Source organism: Muscardinus avellanarius (assembly GCF_963383645.1).
Source record: "Muscardinus avellanarius genome assembly, chromosome: 1".
NCBI classification, from domain to species: Eukaryota; Metazoa; Chordata; class Mammalia; order Rodentia; family Gliridae; genus Muscardinus; species Muscardinus avellanarius.
In genome coordinates this window covers 55,935,457-55,961,340 of record NC_137786.1, presented here as the reverse complement: position 1 = coordinate 55,961,340, position 25,884 = coordinate 55,935,457, and the positions used below count along the sequence as shown (strand labels likewise).

General features: G+C 39.1%; 1 protein-coding gene across 5 annotated transcripts in view; it reads right to left on the bottom strand.

The window, feature by feature from the left end:
• The window catches only part of MAST4 (microtubule associated serine/threonine kinase family member 4), a gene marked incomplete at both ends in the record, with an annotated part of 610,384 nt that overhangs the window by 283,245 nt on the left and 301,255 nt on the right, over positions 1-25,884 (bottom strand). For all 5 annotated transcript variants that reach the window (XM_080702972.1, XM_080702973.1, XM_080702974.1 and 2 more), the window contains one exon: positions 7,584-7,615. In XM_080702972.1, coding sequence (XP_080559098.1) covers positions 7,584-7,615 — 32 coding nt within the window. The remainder of the gene's footprint in view (positions 1-7,583; positions 7,616-25,884) is intronic.

The following is a 25,884-nucleotide window of genomic DNA, read 5'->3' as shown; positions in this document are numbered from 1 at the left end:
TTGACAATACATATTTTGAATTCTCACTTCAATATTTGTGGGGGTGGGAAGGTAGAGAGTGCTAAGGAGAAAATAAATTTACTTTAAAACTTATCCAAATATGGCTTATGTGTCCTTTGTTTTGCTTGAATTAAACTCTTTCCCACTCTTTCAAAAAATGTTGCTTTCACTTTGCTAAAAATCTCATAAATCTATATCAAATCAGTTGTAAAACCAAGGTGATTCCCTCTCCTTGCATTCTGGAAATAATCTCATTTTACCCAAACTACTTTTCTAAAACGCCAATCAAGGGATTATGCTCTGAAATACACCAAGCCTGAACATAAGTCTCCTTTTCAAAAAGCACACAGACCTACATACACTAATTACATCAAGCCAAGCCTATTCAATTACATAGAAGGTCACTTCTTATTTTGTCTCAAAATGAGGGCTTCTAACCTTAGAAATGTTCTAATTCAATGCATGCCATTCCATATATCTACTGCAAACCAAACTCCACTCATAGGTCAAGAGGGCTCAGATCTTCCCAGAAGTTTCCAGTGACCATCAGGTTCCTCAGCCTCTATGGTCCTAAAAACTCTGACAGTACTCTTCCCTACTGCTGGTCATTCTCATCTTTCATTCTTCCTAGGATACTCTTTTTGGCTCCATTCCCATGGAAGCAAAATTAGAAAGAAGTAATAAGTATATCATCCTTTTTATATATTTATTAATGTATGCATTCAGAAAATGGTTCTGAGTACCTGCTCAACTCTCAGGTAGGCTTGTCTTTGGCCAGTACACCAGATTAATGATTCTCATTAATGAATCATATCCCATGGGGGCCAAATGTATGCCTACTTTAGTGAGGCACCAAAGAGAAAACATGTTCAAGATTCAAGTGGGTGAATTTCTGGCCCTGGGATGTCTGACACAATGGCTAATATGAAGGTGGAATTCCTCTTTGTGGCTAAGGAGTGGGCTTCCCAGCAGACCTAGCACATGACAGCAGACACCTGCCACGCTATCCCATAGCCAGCCCTACTGGACTCCAAGCACTGTCAGGATAACTAAGGAAAAGGGTGATGGAGAAGGAACATAAAAATACTGGCAGAAGACTGTTACAAGAAGGTGGTATTATTGCTAGATCAAGAAATTAAAATAAGCCACACTCTTATTTTGCTTCTGGCAATTTCAATACTCCCAGCTGTTCCTCAACATGCAGAGACATATTTTTCCAGGACTGCTGTGCACATGAGGAGCTGCTTCTCCTTTAGATTCCTGCTACTGGATACCCACTCAGAGCATCTTTACAGGGTATGTGGTCAAAGAACGTAAAGCTAAGAAACCACCCAAGTGCTGGTCATCGCTTCTATTAAAAGAAAGTGATAACTACGGATAATTGTCATAGACATATTTCCAGACCTACAGGGCTTCATGAAACCATGCACTAACACTCATAATTAAGCTAGGTACAGGGAATGCCATTTTAAGTAGCAGAGAGAATCCATTGCTAATAATAGATAGTACAATTTCCTTCTTCTCTGTCTGGAGAAATCTGAAAGACTATTAAAAAGCAGGATGGGAGATGATGAGATCCAGACCCAGACAATTTCCTGCTCCTCTCTCTGAGATATAAATGATCCCAAGGCTCTCACTAGGGAATTCCATTAAAAAAAGAATAAAAAGCAGCAGCTTCTATCCTGAAGAGGTGTTTATTTGGGCAATTAACAAAACACAAAGGGGTTTTTTAAAAATCAGGCATAGCTGCCAGGAACTCCTTGGTTTTGTTGTAAACATCCATTAACTTATATCTTGGGCTTTTTCCGTTTTTCCACTTTCTTTGCCTAAAAGTAAACTCCTCCCAGAAAGTTTCTCACTTAGAAATGTCATTTTAGGATTTAAGTTCTAAATATGGGTGAAGCTTCCATAAGAGACCAAGGACACTAATGCCCTTTTATAAATACAGACAGCTCAGATTAGTCATTAAGAAAATCACAATTAAGTCAAGGAAGTTTATTGTTCCACACTTTCAACCATGAAGGTCCTGGCCTCTGCTGCCCGGCCAGGGATCACCATCCTCCAAGCATGAGCAGGCTCAGTGGTGGGCTAGAGAGGTGAAGAGCTCCTTCACTCTGCTAGAGGCTCCCTGTCAAGTGAAAGACAGCCATGGCCCACTGCCTGGGTAAGTTACTGTTCTAGTTACCTTGCTGAACACCAGACAACAGCCAGGCACAGTCACATCTGTAACAGGGCTAAGAATGCAAAGCATCAAACCTAGTCTCTAAAGCTAAAGGCTGTAATTTAGCAATGCGCACACACACAATTATCTCATGTGCCTTCTCTCCTACCCTCAGGCAACAGATAAGAAGGCATTTCAGGAGCACCAAAATGTATTCATAAAATACTTTCTATGATGTTTTGGCATTGACCAGTAGGCTTCTGCCACAGTAGGTCTAATTATTATAAAATTGTACTCATCTGGGCCAGTCTTCTTAAAGAGATAACCCCCCACATAAACTGACACACACACAAAAACTTCAGAAAACAAAAACACAGGTATGATTTAATCTCTTGTTCACAGCATATTTTATGTATTTTATTATTTTCTGTAAATTATTGTTAAATCCACATAAATATTTGGTTTAAACAGCTTGAATTCTACTTTCATACAATTGCTGAGTATTTTAAATAATATATTTCAATACCAAAACGTAGGGAGTAAAATATAAATACGAAAATTCAATTTTTGTTACTTCCTGCACTAGTACACAACCTCTATTATAAACCTGATTTTTGTGCATGTTTTAATTTTGTTTTTGATGATTTTACATACTTTTATTGGTTCACCGTCGTCTCACATCATAATGCAGTTCACAGTGATAGTGACTCACATGCACTCAGCACTTGGTGGGCTTTGCTCCTCCCTCCCCACTCTCCCCTGTACAAGATATTGAGATGGGCTTTGGCATTCTCACATATGTATATAAGGTTCATGGAAGTGTTTCCTTCATTGATTCTTCCTCCTCTCAAATACTACCCTCCCTTACACCTCCTCCATCCCTTCGCTGGGATTTCTTCTCCATCATCTAAAGTCCATCTTGTATTCCAACTACTCTCTAGTTCCTGCATATTAGAGAAAACATACGACCCTTCATTTTCTGTGACTGGCTAATCTCACTTAACATAATGTTCTCCAGGCCCATCCATTTCCCTGCAAATGATACAATGTTGTTCTTCTTTATTGCTGAGAAGAATTCCATTGTGTGTATGTCCCATAACTTCATAATCCATTTATCAGTTGATAGACACCTAGTTTGGTTCCATAATTGTGCTATTGTGAATTGTGCTGCTATAAACATGGATATGCATATATCAATATAATATTCTGATATCGAGCTGTTTTGAAAGATACCCAGGAGTGGGATAGCTGGATCATATGGTGGTTCCATTTCCAGTTTTCTGAGGAATCTTCACACTGACCTCTATAGTGGCTGCATTAATTTGCAATTGCACCAACAGTGTAGAAGAGTTCCTATTTTCCCATATTTTACCAGCATTTATTGTTTGAATTATTGATGACTGTCATTTTAATTGGGGTTAGATAAAATCTCAGTGTAGTTTTGATTTGCATTTCCCTGACTGCTAATGATGTTGGACATTTTTCATATGTTTATTGGCTACTTGTATTCCTTCTTTTGTGAAGTATCTATTTAGTTCAATTGCTCATGTCTTGATTGGGTCATTTGTTATTTTGGTATTATATCTTTTAAGTTCTTTGTATATTCTAGATATTTTATGTTAACTGTAAATGTTTGCATTTAGAAACAATACAACATATACTTTGGCATGTTTAAGTTTTAGAATGTAAATGCTATCTCTTAAATGTGCTCATTGTTTTATATTTGATAATTATTCCTGTTGACACATCTATTCCATTTCAGTCATTTTGCTCGCTGCATAGTAGTGTGTGTGTGTGTGTGTGTGTGTGTGTGTGTGTGTGTGTGTGTAGCTACATCATGATTTTGACAGGTAGCTTGAAGGAGGAAAATCATAGAGTGTGATAAATTTAGTTCCATGAGAATGAAAGGAAAATATTGGAAGATTATGGGATTGAAGCCTTGGCAAATGGCTATTCTTTGGATAGAAAAAGAACAGAAGGTAAAATCCAGATAAAAGGGAAGTGGAGGAGAGGGAAGGTCTGAGGCCTTAAGGAAGATAAAGGGATGGAAAACCTGGGGAATAAAGATCTGAAGTCTCTTGGTTATTTAAGTAACATCATGGCTGAAAGCTGTTCCCTTGACTTCTCTTGTTTATTGCTCTTTGCATTATATAAAAAAGGTCACAATCATTGCCTTGGTAACCTTTCTACATGCATATGAGACAAGAGAGCCTTAAAATTATTTCTTTCAATATGACTATAAATTGCAAATTGGGTGAGAGTTGAATTATATTTTTCTAGACTGAATGCAATTTGCTTTTTCATACTTTCAATTAATATAAAAAGCATACAATCCTTTTTTCTTATATTTGTGAAAGCCTTTTATTTAAACACAGTATATGTCTGTATCATATGACTGTGGACATAAGAATTATCTTTAAGCTTATGCAAAACAATACTCAAAATTTTTAAACAAATACAGAAAACCCTGAAGGCCTTAGACTGATAAAAATGCATTTTAGAAATATTATCCTTCCAGATATACAAATTTCAAGCAGCAGACCTGCCAAAATAAGGTATCTTCTCCCAAAAGCAAAGTCTCTCTGCATGTATACACCTGATAGGTCAAGCACATGGCTTTGTAACCAAAGACAATGAGGACCACCTCACACTGCTCACAGTTGCTCACTGTTAACATGGGGCATTTGTGTGTATGTGTTGGGGGGCTGAATAGAACAGCAGGATCAAGTCTTTTAGGAAAAAGGCATCCAAAGATTTAAAAGCATTTGCATAGAAGGCATTTATGTGGTAGAATAAAATAGGAAGGTGTTAATGGGTTTAATAATCAGGCATCATGCCGGGCGTGGTGGCGCATGCTTGTAATCCCTGCGCTTGGGCGGCGGAGACAGGAGAATCACGCAGGTTCGAAGCCAGCCGCACTGGCTTAAGAGACGCTGTTTCCAAAAATATATATAAAATATAGGTCTGGGAGTGTAGCCTGGAGGTAGAAGGGCTCCCAGGAGCCCCAGTACCACACACACAAAATTAATAATCAAACATCATGAAATTGGCTAACACTGAGGTATAATAAAGACACACTTGTGTCTTTCTTCATTAGATTTGTATTAAAACCACTCTAGCATTTATTTTAGAAAGTATTTCTTTTTCTCAAAGTCATAAAAGAACTTTGCATGAGGCGAATGATTGCTGGCACTTTGTGGGGTATTCTCCTAAAAGGCTGAGTGACCCTAGGTTCCAGAACCACTATCTCAGGCATCATTAATTTGGGCGGGATATCTATCTTTAATAGAAAATACAAAATAGCATGTTTGTTTTTGGTTTCATCATTTGGAAATATTAATTTGCACTAAATTCACTGAAAAAGATAGATTTATGTTGACATATACATTGTGCTTTATTCCACCATCTGATCAATCTTTATTAGAGAGAGGATTTAAGTGACTCATATAATTATTTAATCTTACAATATATTCAAGTCGTGGGCTTTAAATATGGTTTATTTCACTATCTTTTTCATTAAAGATTGTATTCTTTCAAGTAGAAAAATTTAAATATTTTCTTTCTTCATATATTTTCACATCGATTCATGGCTATCAGCTAACATTAACAGAATTGAGACTTGCCTGGAAAAGAAAAAATGGCTTTTAAACAGATATGAGGAATTTAATTCACTAATTAGCATGATCTTTATAAAAAATTATTGGAAAAGGTACCAATAAACTGAACTGTAATCTATTGTGAATGCTAAGAGCAAAATTGGACTGAAGTTCTAAGTTTTCAAATAAAGCATAGAAGAAAAATCTAGGCTGTTTCAGGTCTAAATAGAAGTCTAAACACATTAATATTATTTTCCCAAGAAAGAAATTTTATGTATCTTTATTTCAATGCTTTTTTTATTGCTGATTTCTTATTAAGATGGGAAATATCAAAAGTCTGAACTCTTCCATGATAAGGCAAGAAAGTCCCAATCAAGATGCAGAAGAGGGGCTCCTAATGCAAACTATTAAGTAATTAATCTCTAACACAGAGAGGTGAGAGGTATGGGTGAATGGCAATTTAAGTACATTTTAAGTACAGTTGATGAAGTTTGGGTTCCAAGATGCCAAGGTGAAATTTTCCAAAATTTAACCAATAGGATTAATCCGATCTTTCAACAGTCACCATATATTTTTCTCACCTTCCACTATGAGATTTGCAAAGTTTTATTTCAAATACTATACTCATTTTTCATAAAAAGGAATTACCCTCCCACTAATTTGTTCAATATAAAGCAAGCAGCAAATGTAAATACTTCTAGATCAGCTTTTGCATAGTACTAGTTGATAACAAGTCTACACTAAATGTAGTAGAATATGAAGGGCAATTAATTTTCCTCTGAAGATTGCTAGTGAAACAAAAGCGTGGATAATGCAAATAAAGTACTGTCCTTAAAAATAAAATGCTGAGACACCCTGTAAAGAAATCAAGTCAGAGTTTATAAAGCTGTTATTTTAACAAAAAAGCATTATATCAACCTGTTCAATGAGATCTAGATCTACTAGAAAGTTTAGTTGACTCAAATCTTCATCAATTCAAATTCAAAAGTATATGATTGGCTCTTCATAAAGCTCATAGTATAAAGAGTAATCACAGATTTCCAGAACATATGGAAAAATACTAATTCCTTATTCAGATCAATTTATACTATCATCTGTAGATCAAAAATGCTTTTGCTTTGTTAGATATTTTTTCTTTTTTTTTTTTTTTTTTTTGGTGAGTGTGGTACTAGAGATTGAACCCGGAGGTATTCTTCTGTCAAGCTACACCCCCAACCCTTTTTTAGTTTTTTGTTTTTTTTTTTAATGGTCTTACTAGGTTGCTGGGAGTCTTGCTAATCTGGTGAGGCTGACCTTGAACCTGTGATCCCCCTGTCGCAATCTCCTGAGTACTGGGATTACATGCATGCACCATCATACCCGGCTAGAGAGTGAATTTTTGTGTATGTGTATGTGTGGTACTGCGGATGGAACCCAGGGGACTTCTATCTCCAGAATACACTCCCAGACCTATTTTATATTTTTTATTTGGAAACAGGGTGTCACTGAGAGCCTAAGCTGCTGAGGCTGGCTTCAAACCTGCAATCCTTCTGTCTCAGCCTTCCAAGTACCGAGATTACAAGCTTACACCACCATGCCCAGCTTAGATATTGAAATTTTTTAAAATTAAGATCCTTCCAGGAATAAATATGATTTTGGTTCATAATGCACAAAAGAATCAACTCTGGAAATTATAGTGAAATAATTACTGTTTGACTTCTAAATAAATTGGTTTTTCCTTGATTCCCTTGATTATTATTAATCATTCAGTTGTCATTGAAACCTAACAAGTCGAGAATAATCACATTACAAACTATACCAAAAGAAAACAAAACGTGACTACTTACAGACTTCCTCTTCGGGGAAGACTCAGTTCTTTCTGCAAAAGAAAAAGAAACCATAGGAGATGTTACATTAACTTTAGGCTACCAGGATACCAAGTGGACAAACACAAAATGCACCATCCTTCATTATACCTGATTTGGTTTCCTTTATACTGAAAATATTTTAATGCCATAACTTTATGCTAGATCTCTCTTTTTATTTTATTTATTTATTTATTTATTTATTTATTTGCAGGGCTGGGGATAGAACTCAGGGGCACTCGACCTCCGAGCTACACCCTCTGTCCTATTTTTATTTATTTATTTATTTATTTTTTAAACAGGGTCTCACTAAGTTGCAGAGGGCCTCACTAGGTAGCTGAGGCTGTCCGTGAACTGCAATCCTCCGGTCTCAGCCTCCTGAATGCTGGGATTACAAGCGTGCGCCACCACGCCCGGCTGCTAGATCCACACTGTTCTTTTTATAAACTGGGCTTAAGGTACAAACCCAGTTTAACTAAATTCCAAGCAAACACATCAACCAATCCCAAAGCAACTACAGTGAAACACCAAGGTGAACTGCACGGCTCTACAACTGAGCATAAGGAAAATCTGAGGAATATAAGTAGGAGAAGAAATTTTGCAGGGCTATAATTAAAGGTGAAACCAAAGGAGCAATTAAATCACACTGTTAAGCCAGACGGTTTCAGCCTCCAAAAGAAACAAATTCATGCAAAACATTATGAATAAAAATATTATACTTGAGTATTAAAACAAGATGATGACAAGGCTTCCCCCCTGGCATTAGTTCTCAAAATAAATGCAATTTATTACTTAGGAAATTTAAAAGTAGGTTAATGAAAAATGAACCTCTGAAAAGTAACCCGAAAGCCATAACAATTAATAGAGCATTTTGTAGTTTTAAAAAGATGCTTTCACATTTATTTCAAATTATTTACCTAATCACAGAGGAACTGTACAAAAGCAAAAACTGACAGAAAGCTACAATAAGGCAACCACAGGAACCCACAGGAGGGAACGCAGCAACACTTCTGCCCCTGACGGAGTCGTCTGAAGCCTGGCTACTCAAGAACGATGACTTGGTGACAACAACTAAAGAGCAGAGAGCAATGAGTCATCTGGCTACTTAAAATGAAATGTATAAAAATTCAGAAGATCCGATGCACTTTAGTTTTTCTTTTCCATAAGTTGCATTTTTTTTTTTTTTTTTGCTTTCCAGGAGCCTGAGCATTACTTTTGAAAGGTGTTTCCTCCTCAATTTCAAGCTCACCTTTCCTGTCCCCTATTTTATTGGATCCTGAAATGTTTATTGTATATATCAGCCTTAGGTATCATTTCTAAACAGTGTAATTTACTCCAGCACAGCTTACAGAAAATAGCCTCGAAAGTATCTGACCAGAGGTCAGAACAGCTCTGTGACATGGGCTTTAAACACAGGATGCCCTCCCAATTAACTGTCAAATATGTTTCCATAGAGAGTTATAATAATCAGATCACTGTTTCAGAGCCATCAGAAAGATTAATAATTTTAGGAATGAAGCACCTTCTTTCCCCCAATAGCTAACTTTTCCTTTTCAGGGTCTCAGGGTTCAAAGGTGAATGTTTTCATTTTTGTTTTTTGTTTTTCTTGAATCCTTGATTAGCCCCAAGAAATTATAATGTTTGCTGACTCTGGCTCCCTAATTCTGAAACATAAATACACCTTCATTTACTTAAGTTCCCAATGACAAGAGAATAATCTCCAACCAGGACAGTTCCCCTGGGAGCTAAAGTGCATATAAAAAACTCATGAGCAATTTTCTATGTATGTGTCTTGAGTTATGACAAGCAATAGAAATTAGTTTTGAGTTCAAGTTAAAAAAAAAAATCCCTAAAAGAAGTAGAGCACAAGACTGTTTTTTTTTGTTGTTGTTCATTTTTAAAATGAACATAGATCCACGGCATAGTAAAAAGTCCTTGAACCCCAAAGAGTATATTGCTCTGTCTAATAAGTTGATCTGAAGGTAGAGAATACCAGAGTGTTATCACTAATAACAAAAAGTCATAATTCAGATGTTATTTCAATCACATATGCAAGATATCACTTGGAGATACATTAGGGAAAGAGCCAAATGAATGACCCAGAGTTTAATCATATTTCCCCAAATGACTAGACCATAAACTGGCTGCTCTGCTCTGAGAAAAAGCTGCTGAAACAGCAAGATAAAGGATAAAAACCAACTCTGTTTTTAATCAGAAGTCTTTCCAAGAGTTCTAGAATTATGAGTTCTAAACAAGGAAAAGGTTACGGTGGGTAACGCAGCCCCGCTGCTCCCCAGGATGGCAGCCGAGATTCCAAGATGAGGAGCAGAGGACATTTAATAGGCCACTGTCAACTGACCTGAAGCTCCCACGCTAGCCAAGCTGAAGAAGCTAATCCACCTGACGGCTTGAATGTCAGGCTCGGGACTGGAAACTCAATTTGGTAGCAAATTGGAATCAGATGTGATGGTAATAAAGTGAGAGAAATGAATGTGCTGTGGCCAAGACCTTGTGAACAGTAGCTGCAAAAGTCTGCAAATACCAGCGGGGCTAAGCAATTGCAGACGGAGCAGGGAGCAGCTACTGCCCTAATGTATGGATACCACACGCTTATAAATCTGCCCTGGTCAGACATAAATGAACAGTATCGAGGCATTTTACTGCCAAAGTCCCCGTGGGACATTGTGTATGTGTCCTCCTTTTATTTTCTTAATGTCAGGATAAGGTCATTAACACATACTTAGATAATAAGATAAGACAGGTGGTATTGGTCTGAGTCATAAATCAAGGATTGTGCCTTGATTATGGTATATGCAGAACATGTGTTCAAATTTTTAGTGTCAAGTAAGAACTGGAGATGGAAAAAAAAGATAGGGGGATAGTAGGTGCAAGAAGCATCCATTCAAAGTAAACAATGTACAGTTCTTAGTTATGACTACAGAAATTCTAAACATTATGATAAAAACTTAAATTACTTTCACTGATACCGATTATTGACATCTAATACTTTAAGGGTTAGTGTTTACAGTTATTTGCTTCCTGTTATATCCTTTGTTCCCTTTCTAAAAGTGTTAACAAATAAGTATATTGAAAATCAGGTGAAGTAAAATGAGTCTTGCCTGAGAATTCTCTCATTTTCTAGAGATTCCTTGGTAAGACTGAAGATGGCCGGGTACGAATGGCATGTACCTGTAGTCACAGAACTTGGCAGGCAAATAAGATGGGAGGATCACTTGACCCCAGGAGTTCAAGGCCAGCCTGGGTAACAAGCAAGACCCTGTCTCAAAATAAACAAACAACAACAACAACAAAAAAAAAACCCAAAAACTGAGCATAACAATGGGAAGTCCATGATGTCATGAAAGACCAGTCAAATGATTCTGCTCTTCCCCCAGCCCTCCCTGGCCTCTCAAGAAGAAAATACTTAGCTTCACTCATGAAGATAGTAGAGGAAACTGCAGTGTTTTATAGTCCCAAGTCAGTTTCACAGTGATCACTTAAAAGTATTCATAGTGTTTAATAACTATTTAACAGTTACACATACACAAATAAAAGAATATGTGTATTGTTTTATGTGTAAACACCATGTGTTTAAAAAAATCTCATTTTTTAAAGGTTTCAGTCAACTTGTGCTTTATTTATTTGTTTGTTTATTTATTTGTTTGTTTGTTTATTTAGGTGGTATTGGGGTTCCTGGAAGCCCTTCTACCTCCAGGCTAACCTATTTTTATGCTTTTTATTTGGAAGCAGGGTCTCTTAAGCCAGCGCAGCTGGCTTCGAACCTGCGCAATCCTCCTGTCTCCGCCTCACAAGCGCAGGGATTACCAGCGTGCGCCACCACTCCCAGCAACTTGTGCTTTAAAAGAAAAAGATTTTATAGAAGTCCAAATATTTTATATAGATACTTCCATTTAAAGTGATGAATTTTAAGTTTGTTCTTGTTGAGAGTAAATAGGGACTTAGCGTACACGGGGACTCTGTGACTTCTATAGAACAGAGGATGGAGAGTGAATGACAGCAATGGTACAAGGGAGAAGCCAGTAGACACTACCTTGGCCAAGTGATTATAGTTTGCATTATCAGGGGTAGACATCAGGCACTCTCTGATATGAGAAGGATGCTTTGCCTGGAGTATTTGCCAAAAAATATCCCTAACTCTACCCTAAGTCCCTCCCCCAAGAATCAGGCAAACCCAGATGGAGGGACAGTCTACAAATTATCCAACCAGAATCTCCAAAAATGTCAAGGCTGAGAAGGATAGGTGAAATTAAGAAACTGTCACAGATCAAAGGACACTCAGGAGATGACATCTAAATGCATTATAGGATCCTGGATTAGATTCTGGATAAAAAAGAAACATTAGTAGAAAACCTGGTAATAAAGGCTTATAGTTTAGATGTCATATACCAATGTTGATTTCATAGTTTTGAAAGATCCATTGCTATTATACAAGATATCAACAATGGGGGAAACTGACGGGAGGGCACTAAGAAGTTCTATGAATTATCCCGATTTTTCTGTAAATCTAAAATTAATCCACAGAGAGAGAGAGAGAGAGAGAGAGAGAGAGAGAGAGAGAGAGAGAGAGAGAGAGAAGAAGCAGAAGCAGAAGGAGGAGGCGGCGGCGATGACTGGGCATGGTGGAAAATGACAAATAAAAAAAAGAGCTGAATATGCTAAGCTTATTTTAAGGCAATATTTAATACAATTTGAGGAGACTACAGAAAGAGTCCAGTTGAGAGAAGACTGTGGCTGAGATGAGCAGTGAAGATGCTGAGAAGTAGTCAGAGTTCAGTTATTCAGAACCAGATACAAAACGTGAAGGAAAAAGCATGAAGGAGTCAATACATTCAGGACTGAGTAAGTGGAGTTTGAGAGAAGACGAGCTTTGCTTGGTGTGTAACATTCAAGAAATCTGTCTAGCTGGGCGTGGTGGCGCACGCTTGTAATCCCCGCACTTGGGAGGCGGAGACAGCAGGATCCCGCAGGTTTGAAGCCAGCCTCTGCTGGCTTAAGAGACCCTGTTTCCAAATAAAAATATAAAATAGGTCTGGGAGTGTAGCCCAGAGGTAGAAGGGTTTCCAGGAACCCCAGTACCACCAAAAAAAAAAAAAAAGAAAGAAAGAAAGAAAGAAAGAAAGAAAGTCTGTCTATATAGAAACACCAAGTAGACATTTCCAAGCAGGCAACTGAACCTATGAATCTTAGCTCAGGCAAGGGGCTGGGGCTGGAGAGAGACTTTGGAATCCTTGCCACATGGGATGGGATAGAAAGTCCTGGGGCTGGATGAAAAGAATGGATTGCAAAGGTAGAAGGGTACCTGCGGACGTGGCACAGCCGTGGGGGATCATGCTCCACCTTGTTAAATGATGTACAGCAACTCTTGGGGTCCTTGATGGTAGAAACTAAGAGTTAAAACTTATTTTGGGGGGAGGTACAGAACTCTCTAAGGTGACTAGATGGTTTGGTACACAGTGTCAGAGATTGAGCAAGAACCAGAAAATTAAACCCAGAGCACACAGCCATCCCAAGGAAGCAGGAGTTAGGACATCTCCAGATCAGAACGTTTAAGGGGAGCTCTCCTCCAGGAGACACCTCTAACTGTCCCCACATCTTTACCTTATAGCTTGCAGCAGGCCCCTCTGATGTGTGTTAGCATGATCTCACCTAGGTTCCTGCCCCAGATGCTAATAAAGCAGGAAGAAGGAATACCTAGCTCCTCTCATTAGCACAATGGGAGGAGGAGCCAAGACGACCAACATTCACACTTTGAGAGCACCTTCTAAAAAGGGGAGGTGTTATGTTTCAGAACTGGAATGTCCCCAAAATCAGTGTGTTAGGCAATGCAGCACTGTTCAGGAGTGAAAAGATTGGGTTGAGGGCTTTGATCTCTTCGGTGGCTTAATCCATTTGATGGATTAATAATTTGAACAGACAACTGGAAGTGGTAAAAACTATAGGCAGGTGGGACATGGCTGGAGGAAGTAAGTCACTGGGGGGCATGGTGTTGGGTACTGTATCTGGCCCCTGCCCCTTTCTTCCTCTCTGCTTCCAGACTGTCATGTCCCAAGCGGTTTCCTCCCCCTGCAATATTCCACCTCACCTCAGGTCCAAAGCAGTATAGCCAGCCAACCATGGACTGAACCTGTGAAATGGCTAGCCAAATAAACCTCTCTTCTAAGTTGTTTTTGTCGGGATTTTGATCATAGTGACTAAAAGCTGACTTAACTCAGAAGGGGACATGGAAGTTGGGCAATCTGCTTCTCCACCTCTCCCCATAAGACCCCTGGAAACAAACAAGATGTATATGCCCCCCACACTAATTCCTCACCACTTTTCCGAAACTGGTAGCGTTGAAGTTCCTGTGCTCCCCATCATCATCTTTATTCCATCATCAATGGCTCCTTCCTCACTGAGGAATACTACAGGTTCTCAGCACTGACAAACTATCAATTTAGGGAGAGATTCCAAAGAGCCAAGGTGTGTAAGGCAGTATATTGAGTGCTAATAGGGACACAGGAGGGGAAAAAAAACAAAATAAAATACACTTAAGAGCTAGTTAGGGCACACACACACACACACACACACACACACACACACACAATCACCAGGTGTAAGATTATGCAATATAACCTGAATGTTTAATGTTAACGGGGGAGAGAAAACAACAGAGGATGAGATAATTCAGCTCAAACAGTGGTTATGAACACTGGCTAATTCGGCTGATTCAGTGATTCTGAAACCTGGTTACATGTTAATGTCACCCAGGGAGCTTTTAAAAATACTAATGCCTGAGAGCCACCCCTAGAGATCACGAGAGAGAAAGTGAGTTTGTTTGTTTGAGTTTGTTTATTAGAGGTTAGTAATTTTAAGTCCCTTTAAGGACCATTAGTTTGCATAAACCTTTTGCCTTTGGACTTTTTTTTTCTTTCTTTAGGGAATACTTATTTTCAAGGTTGTCTCTACGATAGTGGATTTTGAGGGCCTTTTTCATTTCTCTTGCAAGTGATACATGATGTGGGGCAGAGAAGGGGGCTCCTGTTTTCACAGCAGCAGCGTCCTGCGGCAGAACTCTCCCTAGCCAATTCAGTGCAACACTAGCGAGGAGTGGAGGCTCGCGAGGGTGGGAGAGATCTCCCAAAGAAAGACGCGGGGCCCCATTTTCCTGGCCTCCATCTCTGACTGTCACTTGTGAAGGCAGAAGCAGAGTACAGACAAGTGCGTACCGTGGAACCAGACCTCACATGAGAGCTTGATTCTGCATCAGAGCAGAAGGCAGAATTGGCTTTCAAGTGAATCTTAAAAAATCCAGTAAGCTTCCCATAAAGTACATGCTGAAAACTCAGTGGGTATATCTCTATAGAAATGTTCAAACATTCAAACCACTCAACCTGTAACATGCCAGTAAAATCCTAGTGGGAAGTCTGAGATGAGTGAAGAATCTTAGATGATCTCCTCCTACTTTCTGCAGGTTTAATTTCATTCCATTTTTGTATCTATATTCATAAAGCATTTAAACATATTTGTGTCAGTGAGGTTAGACAAAATAATAAAACTCATGGTGGGCTTTTATATAAATTTCACTTGATCAAAACCACATATCCACTTTCTTTGAAAAATAGAGAATAAAGTAGCTTTCAACTTTCCAAGTTGGCTTATTATGCCTTGAAGTCAAACAAATAGCTAGCATTCTCAAAATTATGGCACTGGTATCATAAGCTCTTCCCATAGATAAACTTTCTAAATCACAACATGATCTTGTAAGAGCTTATTATAAAGTGCATCAACGAGCTTCATAATGAAATTGCCTGGCTGCCTGCTTAGGACACTTATGTCTTCCCAGGGAAAGCCCAGAGGGAATTAGCCATGAATCACAGGCACAAAGACATGAGATATGGAATCAACTTAGGGCTATATCATCTACTTCCAGTGTTTTCCCTTATACTTCACTGTGAAAATACCAGAGGATGGTAGTTTATTCATTTTCTATTGCTCTAACAAAATACTTGAAGCTAAGTACCTTATAAATAAAAGAGGTTTTTATAGCTCACTATTTGAAGGGGGTAGTGCAAGTCAGGGCAGCCCCCTCTATCATCCTCTGGCTGGGACTTCCTGATGGGTGGCATCACAGAGGTGACAGCACAGGTGAGAGTGATCCAGTGTGAAGCCAGGAAGCCAGAGGGAGTAGGGGGCCCAGCTTGCTCTTGGGGTAACCACCCACTCTGGCAAATACTCCATTTATCTCTTTTGAGGGCGATCTCTCCTATGACCTAATTACCTCCCACGAGGTCCCACCTTTTAGAGGTTCTACCACCTTTCACGTTGTCACACTAAAAACCAAGCTTCCAACATGTGACCCTATGGGGACACTCCCCAATATATCCAGCCACAGCAATGCAATAGCATCATGGTGTGAGGAATGAGAGGAGTTTGAATAAATACCCAGCAGGGAGGGTTAGCACTAATGAGGATGATAATAATAAAAAGGTCAGCTCTCCCTCTAAACAGGGAGAGAGGTACAGATGTAAACAGGTACCTATTTCTTTTTTAAAGAAGAGCAAAGTAAAACTGCAGCAATTCACTTGGAGTTTTGTAATTTCAATAACACAGAAGGCAAAAGTCTTCTGCCAAGGGTGAAGGCAAGGACACATTTGGGGATTAAAGCAGGCAAAATGGGTTTCCTTTATTCAATCACACACTTTTTAGTAAAGGTCTACATGGCGGGTGCTGTGCCAGGCACTGGGGATAAAGGACTTTACTCGCTGTAAAATCCACTGTGAAAAGCCCTGGAATAGAGGTCTTTCCAAAGTATGCAATAAAACATGGGGGAGGGGAACTGCTTTTTTTTTTAGGAGGGTCAGGCCTGTTTCTTGCCCAATGGCATTTCTCGTTATTTATAGTGACAAATGCCAGTACAACTGATGCTTCTCAACTTCCAGACTAAGTTCTGGTTAAGTTAGGCTAATGCTAAAGCTGGTTTTCTTAGCTAATGTTATTGGTTCAAAGATGGCAGGGGTCCCAATCTTGCAAAACAATGTTTGCTCAGCATTAACCCCACAAAGCTAGTGGCAGCCCCAGGGCAGCGATGGGAGCCGGCAAAGGAGGAAGCGAGGGAGACAAAGGACTGAAGCAAAACCTTTGGAACACTGGATCCAGACTTACCTATATCTGAACTTCCAGGACACATGAGCCAATCGGGTCTCTTTATTGCTCAAACCAGTTTTACTTGTGTTTTCTGTTCCTTGTGATTCAAAAGTCCCTGAGTGACATAATACCTGGGTGTGTTCTTTCCCAGGCAATGTCAGCCAGGCAGCATCGGGAGGGCTGAGGAGAGGGGCACCACAGAAGAGGGAGCGGGTAGGTCAGGTGTGTGCTGGTGACACAGTGCGCAGCTGTGAGGGAACAGCCGGCCGGGACATAGGGTGGAAAGGTACCCAGCAGGACAGGAGTGTGGAGGCAGGGACAGCTTCGGCTCATGGACGGTGTGGGCAAGAGTTTGCCTTTATCCTATGGGAACAGGGAGTTGTGAATCATTTACATAGAAAAATCAGATGGGTCAAATTCACATATTAAAAAGGATCACTCTGGCAATAGGGTGTTGTGTGTTACATGGCTCAGAGAGAACAAAATGGAAAAGGATTTCAGGGGCTAAAAAGTCATGTCGAAACAGGGCCAGGACCAAACAGGAGGTGGTGGGAAGAGGGAAAAGAGGCAGGTTAGGAAGAGAAATGTGAGCTGAGCGTGATGGCACATGCTTGGAATCCTAGTACTTGAGAGGCTGAGACAGGAGGATCAAAGGTTTGAGGAACCAGCTGCCTCAGTAATAGTGAGACTCTCAGTAACCTAGCAAGACCCAGTTTCAAAGTAAAATGTAAAATGCACTGGGAATGTAACTCAGAAGGCAGACTGCCCTGGGTTCAATCCCCAGTGCCGCAAAAAATAAAAAAAGAAGAGAAAAAGATGGAAACACATACCCAGGATCCACTGGAAATGAGAAGCGATGCCTAGCTGCAGGGAAGGTTGAAATGGCTGTGGCCGGGATAGGACAGAGTGCCACCCAGGGATGAGGAAAGGGGGCTTTGGGATACAGAAAGCGCTGGAGGGTTTTCAGAAGTTCAAAGATGGGAGTGGGAAAGTGGCTGAGGAGAGGGCAGATCTATCTAAGCTACACCAGAGGGCTTCTGATGGGAGGGGATATGAGATAAATTTGCAAAATGTGAGAAGAGCACAGGCAAGTTGGCTTCCCAGGTCTTGCTTGCACAAAGTTACATGTTGCTTATAAAAAGTTCCTTTTCTACTCTAAAGCTTTACACGAATGGTGGAAATTGTTCTTCTTTACTAAGCTTACCTACCTGCATCGGTGAAACGATGGAACCACATTCACTGCAATACGCCACACACCACCTCATTCTCTGCACCATTATTCCCATTTTAGGGACAAGAGAATTGAAGCACAGACAGGTTAAGTAACTTGCCCGAGGTCACAGAGCTGGTAAATGGCTTACCATGTCTAAGCCATCCACATCTGTGTGAGTCTAGAGCATTTAAATTATTTTTTACCACCAAGTAATGACTTGGTGTACCTGCACCACGGGCCCCTGCATACAGGCCACCAAGCTACATTTATAGTTGGTAACACACTGCCAATTACTAAGCACAGACAGGAGAAATCCAACACAGACCCTGGCAGCTCCTGCTAAGCAAATTTCACACTTAAATTATTTTTATGGCCTCTGATTTTATTTGAAGCAAAGTCCTGTAAATTCATTGCTTTTTCACACAGACTTTTTTTTGGGGGGAGGGGTGGGAGTTGAAAAAGCTTAACAAGACAAATCATCAGCTAACCCCCCAGTAAATGAGCAAATGAAACAAGCTTCCTTTCCAGTCAATTACTGTGGTTTTTGATGTTTCCTAACATGTTATACCATCGACGTCAAAACATCCAGCTTGGGTGTCAGACACTTGCACCCACGCTGTTCTCCAAGTCACTTTTATGAAAGGGAAGTCTGCTTCCTAAACCCTGAGTCTCTGCAGGGCTCTGCTGAGCAATAGTAATTTGTATGTGACTAAGGGTTCTAGTTTGAGTGTTTGGTGTCTTACAAGTGAAGTGTGTTAGTTCCTTAAGATTAAGAGCCTTCAGCCCAGTCATTTTGTATTTTGTGTTCTCATTTGGTTCTCAAAGAACAAGAATGAACTCTTCCAAGGCAAAGTTTCTGTGTCTTTTTTGAAGTTAAGGAAGCAAGTAGTTTTGATCATATTAAAGAGGCCAATCCTTCACAACAAAAGATGCTAAAATGGAAAACACATATTAGATCAATGGAACTTAAAGCTAAAAGAAATCCTTAAGTCAGCTGTGTATTGCATAGTGATAAGCAGACGGACATGTATTCTAATCCAGTGCTCTAAAGTGTCCTTGAGAGATTTTCTTGCTTCCTCTAAGCCTCAGTTTCCCAAATGATAAAATAATAAAACATCTCATCCCACAAGGTGTTAATATTAATGACAATGCATGTCCCACATTTAGCATGGTTCAGAAGCATGACAGTATCCTAGATAGTAACCCATTCAAGGTGTGCATCAGTTGAGCTGTGACAGACAGAGAAATAAATTAAACTAGTGAGCCAGTTGGCCTGGCTCCTTCTATGCCCCACTTCTCAACAGTGAACCTGCCGGCAGTTCTCTTAAACAACTAAACGTCCCAAAGCCAATCAGGCTTCCATAAAATGACACACCCTGCCATTAATAAGTTGGAAGATTGCTTTGGCAGAAGGAGCTCAAACACCAGTGCCACATTATTTATAACCTAATTTTCTTTAAGACAATGAAAATGTGGAGGTCTCCTTGATCTCTATGAAATTAAGTCATCATAAACAAGTTTTGTGATTTTCCCCTTTCTCCCATTAGAATGAACTTTTAAAGTCCCTTGATAATAAGTAAGCATCTCAACCTTGCCACTTAACTATGCTTCTTGTTACTGGGTCCAGCCCGTGGCTTCCAGTGAGCTCAGATGTGAAGGCCAAACTGCACAGCTGTGCCCCCATAAGGCCCCACAATTCTTTCAGTTCTTCCATCCATTACCAGCAAATTACAGTAAATTCAAAATATTGATCTGCACGCCCCTACATGGGAAAAAAGTTACCATCGACTTTTATTGCTTATTGTTGGGTCCAATTCCCTGGAATCAATAAAAGCTACAATGTTCATAAGCTTCTAAAAAGATAGTTAATACAGTGGATATGAGACACCTTTTAGAATCACTATAAATCTATAGGATTCTTCAACAGAAGAGTGGCAAACATCCTTGGTGTTCAAAAGCCATATTTGATTTTAGAGTCTGCTCATTACCAGGAATATGCCTTAGGAAAGAATTATCAATGGTAGGGAATAAAAACTAAGCAATTAGAAAGAGCCCCAAGGATCAGATTTCCACTTTTACCTTTTGGCTCTCTTGCATTTCCACACCCAAATCACTGTCTAACCCCCTCCCCCATCAATCAATGACTTGCCATCATTTTTTTAAATGTGTATATAAAGTCAGATTTAAGGTGGATTCTTCTTGACAATGGTTTACAGACCACATCAAAGGAGACCAATTTGCCTAAAAACATTTTACCTGTCCCTAATTTAAAGAATCAATATCCTTCTATGAGCCAATTTTTAAAAACAGACAATAATTCAAAGATTCCAGTAAAATTATATAGACAACCTTGATACAAAAAGAAAAAGGCTTTTTATGGAGCCAGGGAACAGATTTGGATGAGACTATCTGACCAGTGATAGTGAATTTATTCTGCTGAGATTAATCATTTTTATTTACTGAGGACACCTCGTAGTTTATCTAGCAGTCACTATTCTGAAAACCTATTTTAGTGCAGAAATTTACTGGTAAATCTGCCCCAGGGAGCTCTTGAAGTGCTGGATGAAGCTAATACCCACAGGTCAGCTTCCTTCTGACCATTCCTTTCTATCTAAATGCAAAAGACTACACTTAAAATATACATATAAAACAAATGAGAGGGATGGAAGATTAATGACACACATATTCAAATAATCAATAATGTGAACTTAAGCCTCTAATGGCACTGAAATTTATTATAAAGAGGTCATAGACTAAAGTAAACAATTGGCTTGTATGGGATATATTTCATTTAGTAAGTAACATTAATAAGTAGCATTACTAAGTGAAATATATAGGATCTAACAAATAGATTCTATTTGTTAAAGGGTATGATATCTGACATTTTTAAGGCATTTTATTCAATATGCTATCGGCTGAAAGTATGTCAAAATTGGAACTTTAAGAATAAAGAACATGGGTTAAGCTGGGCATGTTGGTGCATGCCTAAATACATGTTTTCAAAATATATTTGGGAGTAATCCCAGTATTTCAGAGGCTGAGACAGGAGGATCCCAGATGCTAGGCTAGCCTCAGTAATTTAGCAAGACTCTGTTTCAAAATAAAAAGGACTAGGAGTATAGCTCAAAGGTAGAATGCCTCTGGGTTCAATATAAATAAATAAGTAAAAACTGAAGAATGTGTGAAAGGAGGATTCCCTGTTTCCTAATCAACACCTTCCACTCCATTACCACTGTGAAAACTGGTGCTGTTGTGGATGCTTATGGCAGTGGTAAAAATCAATTTTTTTCTTGAATGTGCCAGATACTGTGCTACATGGTTTGTCATGAAAGCCTTACAATGATCCTACAGTTAGAAGAAGAATTAGCACCATTTTTTTTTTCAGATAGTGAAACCGAGTCTTAGAAAAGTTACATTATGATTTCCCCAACATCATAAGGCAAAAGCAAAAGCAGCCTGGATCCTTGAAGATGCAATTTTAATATTGTACTACTGTTGGACATTCTGCACATGTTTGTATATGAGGAAAATAAGCTTCTCTTAGTTGAGCTAAACACCTTACTAATTGATACTCTCTAAATATCCTCAGCACTGAATTTAGCAAGTCAGTTGTGGACTCACAAAAATAACCAGAATTAGTATCCAAATGAACCCCATATATCAAGACAACCCTGGAACCACAAGGGCTGGTGGATGTTATCCCAAGAAAAACCACTTAATGTAGATGGCTAAATGTTCTTTATATCAGGCCTAGATTCTGTGAGAAACAAAAGTCTTGGAAACAATAATTACAGATCTATCAATTTGTTTCCTTTTTCCAAAATATATTTGGGAGTGCTGCACAGTGTGTGTTAATGGCTTTGAAGTTAACCAAAGAGACTCTAAGCTTAATAGCATCACATTTGTGACAGTTAATTAGCAGAAAATATTTCAGTGCAGGAAGGTTTTTGCTTTTTTTAAGCATCAAAAGCAATAAAAAGTCTTTGGGGTTTTAATTGCTTCATCCCAAAGACTGAATTCTGTTCTCACTGCAAAGACAGAATCCTTCCTTCAAAGTCAAAATGATCCCATGTGATTTCTGACTTCTGTGAATCATGAGGACTACAACTGGGATGGACATTTAAATTTGAGATCTATGAAAACTGTCCTACGGTGGCTTCTTTTTATTTCTGGTAACCAAAATATAAAGTCAATTTCAAGCAGGAAGGCCCTACCCTTATCACACTGAATGCAGTCATTTACAATGGAGGGATATGCTTGGGTAGTTTTCACTTTGGTTCTATTATACTAGTTGGATTTTTCCTTCAAAAACTAAAAAGCATACTCAATCGTACTGGACTGACATGCTTGCTGAATTACATGGAAGGTATGTATTTTTACACTAAGTTCTACTGGATTATCTTGGAACTTCAAAACTGATAGCTGATTCTGTTCTAATGTCTACAGACCAAAAGTGAAAACTCACACAACAAGGAAAAAGATTGAGGGTAAAAGAATATAAACAAAGTGGGAAAAAGCAACTTTATAACAAGAACACTCTGAACAAGGCAGAGTTCTATGCAACCTAAACTAGCATTCAAACGCACTCTATTTAGGCAACTTGATGAATTTGTATTCATGGTTTTAAATGGCTCTGTAACTTTTAATGCTTTAAAACCTAAAAACCCTAAATTACAGACTTACATTGTTTATCAATTAGAAAATAAAAAAGTAGCTAGAATATAATAGACAACTGACAGATATGTCCCTTTTAGAGAAAGAATTTGAACATACAAGTCCTGTATGTTAAATCCTTTATGATAATTGAACTAAGTTGCTAACCCATCCATCCTTAGGACCATCAGGATGAAGCTGAAGCAGCGGAGCCCCAGCGAGGCGGCCAGGCAGAGTGGCTCAGAAGACTGGCTTAGGGCTCTGTAAACCAAAGCGGGTGCCAACTCCATTTTGATATATGGCCCTGGGAACTTACCTCCCCTCTCTGTGGACTTCTTCCCTCCCTGGAAATTGCAGATTGCAAGAGCTTATGGTACTGTGAGAATTAAATGAAAGAGTACAGATAATAAAGTACCTAGAAAAGTAACTGGCACATTTCAAGCACTCAAATATTAGGTTATTATTCTATCTTAAATATGCATGCTCAAATCTGACATTGCAACCCTGAGGTTTTACAATTTGAAAGTCTAAACTATTCAGCTACAATAATAAGTAGTTATGCTGATATATCTTCAGTGCACCAAAGGAGAGATAAAATCTAATAATAAATTTAGATACTCTCTAAGCCTACTTCAACAAAAGCTTAGAGAATCCCTTCTATTCTTGTATTATTGATACTCTTAGGTGCTTTCCAAATGAGCTCTTCTACTTAAAACTAAGCCAACATGGATTGCCCAAGCAATTGTGATTGCTATTTATCAAGCACAAAGTAGACCTCTTAAAGAAAAACAAACTCCTTAAAAAGACAGATTCCGATTTTCTCCACATCCATTCCAAACCTGTTGGCATATGTTCTAAACATTCTATTGCTGTCTGTTTAAGCAGACTCTTTTTTTTTTTAATTTCATGGAGCTTTCATTAAATCACAAGAGAAAAAATATCTCTTGCTATGACCAGGAACAATATGCTAGATTTCTTGTCCACTCTGTTTGCATTCTTTATTTTTTCTCAGTCTACCTTTCATCAATAAATAACAGTGTTGCTTTAACTAAAAAGTGTGGACAATTCTGATTGAATTTTCCACTTCAAAGTACACAAAATCATTTCATCTAACATGCTGTGTTAGAAAATCTATGCTCCATTCTGACCTCCTGTTGCAGCCTATTTCAAGTATTGGTGATGCACCGTATCACACTGCATGGCTGGTGAAGGAGAGTAAACATATTGACTGAAAAATGTTTTGAAAACTCCCTATTCCACATAGATCCCAGCTACTGTCAAAAATCACAAAAATGTTTGCATTCCATCTGCGCAAGAGCATGGCAGAGCTCTAGGAGACATTCCCACAACAAATACACCCAGCTACTCATAGAATGTGCTATCTAAGCCGGACTTCACGGGGCTGGCAGCTAGAAGGAAGGGGAAGCAAGATTTGGCCCAAATAATATGCTCAGAGGTGTATGAGAGAAGGTTATTAACCGTGCCCTTCCTTTAACCTATTTGCATGGTTAAAATAAAATTTAGCAGAAGGGATTACCATCGCTAGTGAGAGGCACCACTCAGCCAGCAGCCCGGGAGCACGTGGAAAGAAAGGTAGTATATTGATTGACCTTTCCCTCCAATTGCAGTCTGGGCAGCTAGCTGTCTTTTTTCATTTGGGGGGATATGACAGCTGACCCAGCTTATTTTCCTGGACTGGCTAACCAGGACAGTCCTTGGACGAGTTAGGCAGTCGAGACAGATATATTCCTCCAATGCAAAATGTTATAACATTAACCCTGTTATGAGGAGGAAGCCCTTAAGAAATAATATGTACACACAAGTTTTTTACCCCAATATGATATATGAATATAATGCACCAATAAAAATTTAAAAAAAGAAAAAAAACAGTAATAATATTGGAACCAGATAGGTCTCTAGGTTAAGAGAGCTTCCTTTTCCACAGTACAAGCGTCCTGGGTCCTTATTAGAAAGCACTGGGAAAAATGTTTTTCCAGACATATAGAATGACAGCCCAATAAGCAATTTCCATATGCCCGGAAATAAAAGGCAACAGGGTCTGTTTACCTCAAAATTGCCCCAAAGAGTGTTCATAACTTTGTTCATAGATATTATTTTATAAAAAAAATCTCAGAGTTGCTTGGACAAAAGTTCTGTGTTCAAAGAAGTTTAAGAAACACCTAATTAAACACAGCTGAGAGGAGTGACTTGCCCTGAGATCTCCCCAGAAGTGTAAGAATCATCAGCAATGTATCTACTATGAGCAAAGGTGTAATCTGCAGTAGTCCCCAAATTAATGAGACCACAAAACATTTTGGGGTGAGATACTGCTCAGGCATTCACAGAGAGCATACTTTGAGAAATGTAGGTTTAACTCAGCCCTACTTCTAGTACAATGCTAAGATAACCACAAGAAAACTGAGACCAAACTACTGCCACACAATATACCAGTTTATTATACTTAGTAACATGGAATTACACAGTCTTGAATTGCACTCTGATGAAAGAGGTAGGTGGCCTATGCTGTAATTCAATAAAACGCCCCCTCGTGCACCTCCCAAGATTGCAGCAACAAATCCACAAGAAGACTGAAAACAAGGTATGGAAAGGAATCCCTTGTGCACTGCAGCGATGAAATCTCTATAGAAGTAAACACAAGGCACTAATAATATATGACTACCATACCATGGGCCTACACTTCACGTCAAAGATTTAAACCCCCAAAATACAGACTGTTATCCCCATCACGTGTTTACAGCAGTGACAGAACAGCACGACTGTGCCCATCAGTGGCCATGGCTTTTCATTGTCAACTGTTGCGGTGGTGAACTCTTACCCTGTTGGGCTCCCGAAACTGTTACAGTGAGGTAGAGCTGCAGGTTCTTGTTCTGAGCTATGTGTAGAAAACAATAGCCCAACTTCTTGCTTTAAGCTTAAATGATTTTATAATTACAAAGACGGAAAGATAGGACAGAGTTAATAAAGCCCTGTACCAGAGGTAATATAGGGGGGTGACTTGAAAAGAAGTCACTGAAGGTTTTTGGATCCAGAACATTTTTATACATACATAGTCTTTCATTTTGCTCTACCAAGTAATCTTCTGACCTAGGTGTAAGTCCGCCCATTAACTCCATGCAGACACTTTTTTTTTAATGATTATGGGGATTATGATTATGGGGATTTCTAGCTTAACCAAAAAAACCTTCCTGCCAGGCGTGGTGGTGGCTCACGCTTGTAATCTCCACACTTGGGAGGCGGAGACAGGAGGATCCC